The sequence below is a fragment of the Neolamprologus multifasciatus genome, chromosome 12 (assembly GCF_963576455.1).
Source record: "Neolamprologus multifasciatus chromosome 12, fNeoMul1.2, whole genome shotgun sequence".
In the NCBI taxonomy this organism is placed as follows: Eukaryota; Metazoa; Chordata; class Actinopteri; order Cichliformes; family Cichlidae; genus Neolamprologus; species Neolamprologus multifasciatus.
The window spans coordinates 18,953,058-18,965,198 of NC_140450.1; the positions used below are offsets into that span (position 1 = coordinate 18,953,058).

The 12,141-nt window shown below is 41.8% G+C and overlaps 1 protein-coding gene across 2 annotated transcripts in view; it reads right to left on the minus strand.

Moving 5' to 3' along the window:
- The window catches only part of ssh1a (slingshot protein phosphatase 1a), a 19,991-nt gene continuing 7,850 nt past the window's right edge, over window positions 1-12,141 (minus strand). For both annotated transcript variants that reach the window (XM_085179033.1, XM_085179034.1), the window contains 13 exons: window positions 10,771-10,871; window positions 8,676-8,740; window positions 8,047-8,168; window positions 7,569-7,637; window positions 7,337-7,402; window positions 6,861-7,055; window positions 6,659-6,752; window positions 5,583-5,711; window positions 5,310-5,356; window positions 5,048-5,194; window positions 3,530-3,730; window positions 2,761-3,433; window positions 1-2,651 (listed from right to left, as the gene is read on the minus strand). In XM_085179033.1, the coding sequence (XP_085035159.1) occupies window positions 1,545-2,651; window positions 2,761-3,433; window positions 3,530-3,730; window positions 5,048-5,194; window positions 5,310-5,356; window positions 5,583-5,711; window positions 6,659-6,752; window positions 6,861-7,055; window positions 7,337-7,402; window positions 7,569-7,637; window positions 8,047-8,168; window positions 8,676-8,740; window positions 10,771-10,871 (3,016 nt within the window). In that variant the 3' untranslated portion in view covers window positions 1-1,544. The remainder of the gene's footprint in view (window positions 2,652-2,760; window positions 3,434-3,529; window positions 3,731-5,047; window positions 5,195-5,309; window positions 5,357-5,582; window positions 5,712-6,658; window positions 6,753-6,860; window positions 7,056-7,336; window positions 7,403-7,568; window positions 7,638-8,046; window positions 8,169-8,675; window positions 8,741-10,770; window positions 10,872-12,141) is intronic.

Sequence of the window (12,141 nt, forward strand, 5' to 3'; positions counted from 1 at the left end):
TTATGTAAAAGAAATGTTTATTTCCATAATTAACACATACAGTACAGTATCTTTACCAACATAAAAAGTGCAATATGCATTCAAACTACAGCAATGTACAGTACAAAAATTACTGCATACTTAAATATAAAAAGAAAATGGTTACCAAACCATGAAGTAACCTACTGTGATCGCTGTCACGTCAGTGTGACAAAAGCTTCAGAACTCATTAATGATATGAGTGTAAAAGCTTAACAGCTATGAGCCCGGTGACTCCAACGAGTCTCTTTTGTTTCTCCCAAAAGGTGCAAAACATATGTGACAGCATTTAAATATGTACGTGATTGACGTTATGATTCACATGTTTTATACAGCTTCAACAGCATTTCCAATTTAAGACAGCCAAAATTTAAAAACTTAAAAAAAACCCAACAACAACAAAAACACTTTGGTCTTTCACATTGGAAAAAAAAAATAGTAAAAAATGTTGTGAGCTAAAAATGTTGGCAACCCTTAAATAATTTTAAGGTAAAGAATGTTGTAATGTTTTCTATTGTTTTGTCAAGAATGTTCAGCTAACTTTAGCTGTCATAAATCCCCAGTTTCTGTCACGCTTTATGATTTTCAGCCATGTAGTGTGACTCCACACTCCGCTCTCCCAAGAACAGTGAACATTATAGGGAATGATGAGGTCAATAACATTACTCCAATGTTATTTTGGAAGATAGCTTGTTGTGTACCAGTATTCACTCAATAAAAAAGCAGTGCAAAGGAACAACAAACTCAGAAATGTTTCTGTTTGTTGAGAACAGTGAGCGTGCCTCTGGCAAAAAGTTACCTCTTCTCTCTACTCTCATCCCATTCACTCACTCAGGGACTAACACATAGTAAATGCATTAACACAGTACACTTCTGCATTAAAATGGATTTAAAAACCAAACTGATTTCCTCACTTTAACTAGACATCAGCAACTGAACTGACTTAAACTCTTGCTTGGCGTTCATGTGAGCAAAAGCTTCATGAACACAACATGAGGTAACCATTACTTTTACAACCCGCTAGCATCTTAAACATAAACCGTGTGGTAAACAACTCTATGTTTATTCAACAGTTTGCTTTATGTGAAGCTCTTTGAGGGAATCAAGTTCATCAATGTAGGCTACCACTTTGTACCCGACAGATAAAAATAAGATAAGTGTCAGTGGACACCAAATTAAAGGTTACAGATCACCGTACTGTCTCGTTCTGCGGACGAACACACAGCTCTGTGCCTCTGGTCTCGTAGGTAAGGCACTTGTTTGTCCATAAATCAAACAACTTAGAGGTGAACTGATGGCTTTACACACTTCTCAGATACAGCAATATGACTTTCATCACTGTGAACAGCAGTTTGAGAAACAATGTGGCAAAGGAGAGCATACACTCCTTATAACAACAGTTGGCTTTCTTTTTATTTTCTCAGACTCTACCCTTTCCCGTTTCCAGAATCTGTACAACCTTCTTCAGCCCCGCAGGGTGACAGAAGAGGGGATGAGTGGACCGTACACAGCCTCCACTTGATTTGTCAGCTTCTAGGTTCACCTGGTCGTGCCCTCTCTGGAGTGTGCAAGTCCTTGCGGGGCCGGGATAGCGCAGAGGTGGTCGGGGAGTCCCAGTCCAAGCTGGGGTCTGGCTCTGGCGACAGTGAGAGGAGCAGGAGTGTTCCTGCATCTGAGGAGCAGACTGAACACAGGTCCTCGGAGGACAGGTTGAGGCTGCCCAACTTGGCCAGCGAGTTGGACCGCTTCAGCCTCGAGGGCACAGTAAGGCCTGCTAGCCGCATGCGGGTCTCAATCTCCTGTGCCCTCTGACGTACGAGGCCAGGCTTCCCCCTCACGCTCCTCAGGCTGTCGCTGCTGGAGCTGCGTGTCAAGGTGGAGCCGTGAGGCGAGGAGGTGGGTGTAAGCAGCCCAGACCCCACCACCCCCAACAAGGCTTCATTGGTCAGTGGCACCACCAGTGGCTCTAACCGCACTTGGCATGGCGTTGAAGATTTAGCGAAGTCGCCGGAGAACTCCTCGTCCTCCTCAGTGTGAAAGGGACTCTTTTGGGACATTTGGCATCCGTGCAAAGGCTTCAGAGAGTTCAGGCTTTCCTGAGATAAACCCGCAAGTCTCTCTAGTCTCTCTGCACGGCGGCGGACCAACCCAGATTGTCGCAGCTGTAAAAGGGTCTCCTGTTGTTGGCCAAGGTAGCAAGCCACTGCAGGCTTGTCTTCCTCAGAATCAATCTTCATCAGCTCAGGGAGAGCCTCTGAGGCACTAGCAGACTGACTCTCATCAAGCTCAGTCTTTACTTCAGAGAACTCCCCATTATGCTCAGGCTCTACTAACTGCAGTGATTCTCCAAGCCGTTCCTCTCTTTCAAGTGGAGCCTTGGTTGGGGAAGCAGCACAGTTGGCACAGTCACACAGAGGCCCACAGGGGCACCGCAGTCCCACTGAGGATCTGAGGCCTTCAGATGAGGTATGGGACTGTAGGAATGAAGCACTTGGGACTTCGGGAGGAGTCAGGTTAAGGCAACGCTTAGAAGCCAAGTTTGGAGAATCTCGTTTCAGATAAGACTTGGTCTGATCACACCAAGGCAGTGGCGTAGAAGCATCGGCTGGAAGAAGGATTGAGGAAGCTTTTTCCTAAATAAAGACGGCACAGAAAAACAAATGCAACAAGCAACAGTTATTTATGCAAATATTTAGCATTTTCAGTCTGAAATATAGGCTAAACTTCATTTTTCAAACTTACATTGTAGTTGCGTGGAGTGCTGAAATGGTTGTTATTGTTGGAATTTTCATTGAGACTTGCCAGGTCCATCCCATTACCCTCTACTTCGACATCTTGCGTTTCACCACCGCCTCCATCATCTGGCTGCATTAATACCTCCATCTCTGCCTCCTCCTTTTGCACGTCCTCCTCATCCTCCTCCTCCACTGTGCTGAATTCCAGCCTCAGACGCAGCTCCTCAAGGGGCTCCGGACCGCGACTGCAGGTCTGGGCCGCAGTCCCCTCTGCCGTCGGTCCAAAGTGGGGGAGCGGCAAGCCCTCACGGCCATCAAAGGCCTCGTCATCCAGCAGAGCATCCCTTTCCACATCCTCAATTTCTATAAAGACCTTCTCCATGCCGAGAAGGGGAGGGCCGCGCACAGGTGTTGATGGTTCACTGTCCAGCGCAGAGTCAGAGAGACGGCGGAAGTAATAGTTGTTGTAGGCTGGGTCATTCTCCAGGGGAACAGTCCTGCATGGGGAGGGGCACGCTGCACCTTTATCAGATAGTGCTTCCTCACAGCAGGGAGACATTCCTGGATCTGGAGTCAGGATGCCTCCCTCCTCTCCTCTGCAGCACTGAGCCATTCCCTGCTGTCCCTCGGCCATCTCACAGTCTCCGTCTGGATGCCAGAGCTTGTTGTGCCGTTGTTTACTGAAAACAGAGAGAGACCAAACACAAGTTTAAAAAAGTTTAAAGAGTTCACCTAAGAGAAGACAATTTATGCATAGATCAATCGAGGGATTATACCTGGCATCCAAAATGCCTTCGTATTCTGCCAGCTGTCTCATGAAAGCTGGGTTGGGTCGCGTGATGCTCCTCTTTTGCTTGACAAAGTTATAAGCTTTCTCTAGCGACCAGCCGTACTCCTTCATGGCATAAGCTATGACGGTGGAGGCAGACCGACTGACACCCATCTTGCAGTGGACGAGACACTTGGAGCGGTTCTTTCTGTGGGAAGGAATACATGCACATTTTTATAAAAGACACATAAACATCGATTAGCAATGAAAATAACCAAATACCAAACTACAAATTTTCCTTTTCCACATTTGCCTTCGTCTCATCTGAAAAACTGTTGAGGTTGGATAGTAGATTAAAAACAAAAGAGGCATCTGAGGACTAATTTTCTTAATAAGTAAACCAGACTAATTCTATTACTCGATTCAGCTGTTTTGTGAAAGGGATGATCCAAAGTAAAACAGAAAATGCTGGAACGGTTTTACACTTATTAAGCAATATTTTGGAACACACACGTGATAAAATAATCAGATGTGAGGTTTGTTTTCTCAATTGTTTACTTTGTTCTCTCCTTGCTGCTCCTTCTCTCACTCCGAAAATCTCTCTTTTTCACTTGTGGCCTCAGCTTATGGACTTGAGCACCTCCCCCCCAACACTTAAACTGGTGGATCCCTTTATTTCCCCACTGTATGAACTTTACCAAAGCAAATTTTGTGTTAATCAGCACTTCAAGAACCTGCCTGGCTGGTTCAAGTGTTGTCAGAAAATATGATGCCTAAAGCAGGAAGTTAAGCTGGAATTCTGTTTTTCTGCTACATAACAGAGCCACTGGGCCATTCATTAACTACACCTGTTCAACTTCTTTTTAACACATATATCTAAACATTCAATCACATGGGAACACCTCAATGGCTTTTAGTCATTTAGACATGGTCATGACAACCTGCTGAAGTTTAAACTGAGCATCAGCATTGGGGAGAAAGGCAGTTTAAGTAAACATGGCATGGTTGTTTGTGCCAGACAGGCTTGTGGTGGTGGTGCAATAGTATGAAGGACATTTGCTACCAGCCGAACACTAAACTCCACAGCCTACCTGAGTATTACATAAAACAGTGGGGCCATCTTATGACAGCTGCTTCCAGCAGGATAATCCAAGAGAGCACCTTTGGGCTGTGATGGAACAGGCGATTCGCATCATCTGCTGCGTGATGCTATCATGTCAATATGGACCAAAATCTCTGAGGAATGTTTCCTTGTTGAATTTACAGCATAAAGAATTTTAGGCAGGTCTGACTGCAAAAGGGGGTCTGACCTAGTATTAGCAACGTGTGCCTAATGAATGAGTAAGTGTATGTACTACAACCTTGAAGTAACTGAGAGGGGTCATTTATGACCTCAGCTGTATATTTATATGTACCAATGTGTTACTTCACTAAAATACTAGCTTTGTTGACAGTAAGTCTCTAGTGATGATGACATACAGATAGTTATATCATCAACATGTTTTCTGTTCCACTCAGGACTCACTTTGCTTTAACAATGAAGTTATATGTGTCGTTCCAGTGAGCAAGCAGGTCGGTGGCCTCTTCATCGTAGACGCGTATGTTGTGATAACTGAATGTGCCTGGAAAGAAGTTGTCTATTTCTCGGGTTACATTGAGTATATAGGCCACCCTGGGGAGGAAAGATAACATGAACTCATCAACAGCATTCTTTCTTGCTCAAATCATAATGAAAATATGTTTTTTGTGTGGATATCTGAGCTTCTCTATTATCTAAAATAAATCACCCTGACTCTTGCAGCTCCTCCAAATTAGATGCATTCCATTCAGAGCCCTAAAAAACAAAATGAGAGAAAATAATGTTTAGACTGGGTATATTTTCAAATCTTCGGGAGACTGTTCTTTCTCCAAAACAATAATTTTAAAGGCAAGATTACTTTAACACTAATGTTCCTTTGGGGTAGAACAGAAAAGGAATCATTTTATCTCAGCTACTCGCAGGAAACAACAGATGTAGCAGATGTTTCTGTCAATGTAAGAGACAGCATTAGCTTTCCCACCAGGTAGACATGGTCAAAGATGAGGGTGGCTTTGTCCATCTGACCCAGGATCAACAGCATCTCATTATCAATGAACTCTTTGTATTCCTTAAGGTTGCAGTTCATGTGTTGCTCCAACTCTGTACGGATCTGAACAAAAAACACACAGCATGACTTATGTGTGAAGGGCAATAAACACACATATAAGTGATCTCTTTTAAAAGTTAGTGCATTGATTTTTATTTCATCAAGTGACCTATTAAAACAAAGGACAGGGGCTATTCAAAACATATTTTGTCTTGCAAGCTAGACAGTCAAAAATTTACATTAAGAAATGGCAGTTAAAGCAATAATATGGAGGTATTGACAACATCTGAAAGACTATTAATACTTTCAGATACAACTGCCCATCTGCTGGGTGAAACCTAAGCAGAATATTGACCTTCATATAACTGCAAAGGAGCTGCAGGAAGGTTTAGCTGACACAAGTGGCACTGCACCTCTCCACTCTGCAGCACTGATGCAGAAACGGGATCTACATCTAAAAAGGAAATCCTACCTGCAACCTCATCACAGAAGACTAAAGCGTTGCGCTTGGGTAAGCCCGATTCACTGTATCAGTTTGTTGATGAAGAGACTACAGTGACCAAATTTAAGTAAAAAACAAATCCAAACTAGAGCTCAACATGCACAAAGTGTATGGAGTGGCATTCAGAGTTTCCTAAACAGAAAATCTGCAGGGAGACTTTATGCACAAGCAAATGTCTCAGAACACCATTACTATACTGCAAGGAGAGTGGGTAAAAAGTGAATAAAATCCTAAATCAAGAATAGAAAAGGTAAATGGTGTAAAGAGGGGTTAGTAACAACTAACTTGGTAGGATAGCCTAATGCTATAATTTAAGTTAATGAGAAAAAAGTAGGATGCATGTTTAGATGTTTGCTTAGTAGTTCTTTTCACTTCCAAAGCATGAAATTTGCACAGGCGTGCCCAAGTATTTCCATAAATAATGATAAATCTTTAAGAAATAAAATTTAAAGGAAGCCTTCCAAAACTAAACCACATGAAACAGAAAGTAAATGACTTCTTTTTAAACCTGTTTGGAGGTGACGTTCTCAAGGTCCTGGCACGTCATGATGCTTCTGAGTTTCGCTTTAATAAGGCACTCTGTCCTCTCTCTCTCTGAAGGCCTGCAAAAGATGATGTCTCATGAAACTCTCAGCACTTGTTAAAGACAGCTGCTCCAAAAAATCTGAACCCATTTCAACAAAAGCTAAAGTTGGACCGCGTTTACTGACTTGTCGACAAACATGGTGGGTGAGTCTGGTCGTGTGGTCTCCAAGTCCTTCATGGCGTTCCACTCGTTGATGCAGCTCTGGTCTGAAGCAATGCAGCTCTCATAGTAGCCCATCCAGGTGAGAGCCATTCCTCCAGGAAAGTAGTTATACCTGCGTGAAACCTCACATGCTTTGTGCAGAATCTGCAGGGCTGACCTAGATGGTTGTTGAATAGGAAAATAAAGAATTGATAGTTTGATTCTCTTTAATGATGAAAAAATAATAATAAAATAAAATCACATGATTGTGTTGTTTACAGTTTGGCCTTGTGCACTTTTGTGCACTTATGTCTTTATGCCAGTAGGTGTCAGATTGAGCACTGCCTCAGCCTGCACCATTGCAGCAGAGTCTGTATATTAGGGAATTTATTGTTGTGTGCCATGAAAGTGAACTGTAGCAGCCAGCCACTGTGACTCCGGGGGTTGATCATTACTCACCACATAGCCTGCACTGACACGGGTTTGAAGACATGAGTCCGACCTGCCGTGTTCACAGTAAAACCCCTGAGGAGCAAATAAAACAGATGGTTACTATGTGTTCATCCAAAGTGTCAGGGATGGATGCAAAAAAAAAAAAAGCAGCATGATAATGCTCCAGCTGTGGCCTCTGTCCTTAAAACAAGGGTCATAAAGAATTTAAAAAAGAAAAAAGAAAACAACCCAAACTCACCCATCTCCATCCAGGTGGATCTTTGTATCGCTCCACAGAGGTAGCACCATGCCTATCGAACAGCTTTTACTGGAAACGTAGAATAAAAAAGGCAAAAAAAAAAGGGGAATGAAAGAACAATGTCTACATGGACTTTGAAAAACACTTCCTACAGTTGTTACAAGAAAAAATACAAGAAATTTGTATTTTGTTTAAAACGACTAGCTTCACAGGTAACTCCATGCCTCCAACAGAGAAATGGTAACATTTAAATGTCAACTGTTTTAAGGTACAAAGGTTTGAGCTTGAGTGTTGCTAGAAACAAGGAAATATTTTAAGCTTCAGTCAGAGTGGTGCAGGTGAGTGTTATCTACATTCACAAGTACATATTGTATAAATTATTTCATCTGTCTTGTTCAGAATAAACACAAAGTAAATAAAAATATTCAGCCTTAAATGGAGCTTAGCCTTAAAGAATATTAAACTCTACATATTTTACCAGTCTTTGTTGGTGAAGTCGATTCCCAGAAGGATGTTCTCCTCTGTGTCTTGTCGCCCACTGGTGTACACCACCACCATGTACCGCACACGATCTGACCATGCACTCTCCAACCGTACCGCCTGCACAAGACACAAACAGTGGAATTCAAAGTGTTTCATCCAGGTTATAAAATTTCAAAACACTAATTTAAGTATTTATATAAGAATTAAAATGTAAACATTGTGTTAACTGCCTTCACACAGGCAGAAAACTTCAATTGCACATAAAAGCTAATGCACAGGAGAAGCAAGAAAATTCTGGTAAACTGCTTTTCTGTCCAACAAAGTGTCGCACGCTTGATGCAACAGGGTAGCTGAGTGCTCAGGATGTGTGCGGGCACATTGCTGGTAAACATAAAGTGGGTAACACATACACCCCTATGCTATGGAAACATGTTGTAATGCTCTCCCGAGTATGTTCAAACCTGCCCTTGTGAGCTAATAATTACAGTGAGCAAATAAGCATCCTGATTACACAATAAAATGCATTCTGGAAGGTTTGTTAGTCACTGGTCTCACTGTGTGTGTGTGTGTGTGTGTGTATGTATTTCCATCTAGATGTATGAACAGATTTAAGCTGTCTCTTACCAGTTTGATTCTGTCCTCTGATCGAAGAATGTTTATCATCACCTGCAGGTGTTGAGGTAAGTCACCTGTTGAGGTGGTGACAGTTATTATAAATGTTCATCAACATACACACATTTGTAGTTTGAAAACAATAAGGAGAATTAAGGAGAATAAAAAGCAAGCACAGTGGCTTATTAAATGCACTGCTGCAGGATACTGAAGGTAAGTGAAATTAGGCTGCTCCCTAGTGTTTAACATGAAGGCCAAAACTAATACCTGCTCCTGGAAAAACGAACAGATCACCTGCTCAGTGATTCTTATCAGCTGACAAAACGTGAACTGACAATAAAATTGCATGCACAAATTTATCTAACCACAACAACTCAAGAACTTGTCTTGGCTCCTTTTATATCACTCGGTGATCTATCTGCCAAGACATGTCAGTGGAGCTGGATAATAAAACAGGGCGTGAAGATGGACCAGCAGTTGATAGAGAGCCAGCTATTTTGAAATATGTCACAACAGGTCAGCAGAAACAAATTGACATCCTGACTGGTTTAACTTACAGATACTGGCATGAGACAAAGCAAAAGACTCTTTCTGGCCGTGTTACTTCATTTCTCTGCTCTGATTTTTGGGCCAGGCTTAAACTATATACATTATATTTAAAACCTACAAAAAAAAGGAGGGTCAACACTATACTGAAGGTATTCTAAAGCTCCTCCACCAAGTTATTGTTTTCAGCACTAAAACATTACTCTAAAGTTATTTGACAGATCCTGTTTATGCTTTGGGTTCATTCTTCATAGCTGTTAGAAATAAATCCTCAGAAAACTATTCACATGCTGTGGATCAAAGTCAAGTGAGTTCCTAACACTAACAGCTGCAAGTTACAAGTCATACTCAACACATAAATGCACTGTATTCATTGTTTTGTTAGTCTAGTTTAAACTAGTTCAACTTAAAGTCTTCACTTAAACCACTGAGCCTGGAGAGAAGTTAACAACAACAAAACAGTTCACTCATATGTAAAGTCAAACATGTCACAGCCACATAAATATTGTCTCCCAGATTGCAGAGCATTGTATTTTTAATGTCATGGTTATTTCCACAAAACTGGTCGATGAGACCAAAATATTTTATTCCCACAGAGCAGTTGTTCTTCCCTTCTTCTCATGCACATTTTGCATGAATCCCTCTCACTGTTCTGCACTTTTTTCCCCTTAAAGGCCAGAGTTACTGGGAAATTACACAAGTATTTCCATAGTAAAATGTGTTTGAGGACAAAGTAGGACCTTCAAATATGTGGGTTACCTGACAAAGTGGCTGGCAGCTTGGTCTATGCTGCCAGCCAGCACTTGCCAAGTGACTTGGCAGTGCTTCAACTGTTGGCTAGTGTTAAAGACCCATCATGTCACTGGACTGACTCGTAAGCCTTATGTCTTTAAAGTTATAATTGTGTCTTTCAAAAGTGATTAAAGATACATGCAAGTTCAGTTTAACTTGTAACGAAACTTCTGACTTTAATCAATAGAAAATCAATTACAGATAAATCACTAGTTTAAGTTCAAACAGGCCTCACAGGAGTAACCATAAATGAGAGACTTAAAGCAATTTGCAAAATGGTTCTATTTCTACAATATCCAAATTCCATTATTCTATTGCAATATCATGGTATTGTGGCATTCATTTACACAAAGAACCACAAACTCGGCTTCACATAAAAAATTAAACTTGAATAATTTTGTTTATCTTGCTTGAGCTAAAATGATGAAAAACTACCAAAGTCACAAAAGGGAAATCTGAGTACAACTGTTTATAGTTACTCAGTAAAGTTAACACAAGCAAAGTAGTTCAAATGATAAGGCCCTCCTTTAATCGTCAGCAGAAGTTTTGTCCACAGTGCTAACATACGATTTAAGCACTAATCTGCCTAAGCTACACGTCTGGAACATGCTTATCAACGAGGCAGCCTCCATTCTCCACACCTCAGCCGCAAACATCTGCTGCAGTGTTAGGAAGTTTACCAGCTAACCTGGATGAGAAGTCTAATGAAGAGATTCACAAGCTCATGAGTTCAGTTTGGGTGAATGATGTGGGTATTGTAGTGTCTCACCTGCATGTTTGTGATGAGGATGTGCTTTCTGGCCCTGGTGACTGCTTCCCTGCTGCAGAAAGAGAGCAGCACCCTTCACCATGAAGAAGCTCTCACTCAGGCTGCAAACAAATGAGAGGAAAGTCAGGGGTTACACATCTTTAGAAAAGATACACTGTGCGTAAACCACAACTCAGCAGAGCAACAGGTCAGGTTGCTCTTTGGAAAACTCAACCAAACAGCGGGACACGAGACAAATGAAGTTTTTGTTTTAACAGGATGCTTCTGTTCAGTTGGAAACATCCAACGAGATGACAATAAATCCTGGTTGTCTGCTGCGGGAGAATTACCTCAACAGCTGAGTGGAAAAGCCCAGCTGCCACGTTACAGGGCCAGACGTCAGGTCTGCAGCCGCCATGAATCAAGCTTTGATCCTGAATGCTTATCTGTCTTTTTTCTGTTGCACTCAGATTTGACCTGTCAGGACTCCACTGTCTTGGTATAATGCAGCACAGGCCCAAATAACTGACCAAACTGCAGCTGTTTGCGGCGCTTAACCTCCACAAAGACCGAAAAGCAGCAATTACTACGTCACACCTGCTTGTAAAAATCCATGAGTTTTTCAGGTTAGGCTTTGGACGTGTCAACAGACAACATGTCCAAAGCCTAACCACAGTATGGAGGCGCAAAAAAAAAAAAGAAAGAAAAAAAGAAAGAAATAAGTGAGGTGTTTTCTCCGGGCTGAATTCAATCATTCCATTTCACTGAAAAACAATGTCAGCGCATTCATAAATCTACAGTACCTGGCAGCTGCGTGGAACACACACATCACGTATTCTGTGTGTGCACTCTGGCAAACCAGGACATCTTTGAAAAAACAAAATCCTAACATGTACTAAAGAAGTGCCTGCCTGTCAATACGGTCATCAGGAAATCACTGTTTTCAAGTTGTGTGAACTTAGAAAGCAACACTGGGATCAGTTTATGATTATGAAAGAAAAGAAAAAAATATTTTGCATCTCACGTTTGCACAAGTTTAATGAAAAGAACTGAGATCAAATCACACTTCCAGGGGAAACTGCCGATTACTGCAGTGGCTCCTAAATTGCCTCAGAGAAAAACTCAAATATGAATTATTATCATAAATGTCCTCATCTGAATTAAATCAACTACTGCACATTTTTATATCCAGCTCTGGAATTCCTCTCCCAAACAGCCCTCTCTGATCATACTTTCACAACCCACATACACAAGAGCAGGCCTGGCTCAAAACAGATGATTTTGTGGGAACAAAGGATTTCGTTTTGTACACCTCACAATAAACTCCGGCCGCCCCCAGCAGCACAGCAAAAAAGTTTCAGTGACAAAGTATGGGGGTGGACACCTCTCAAC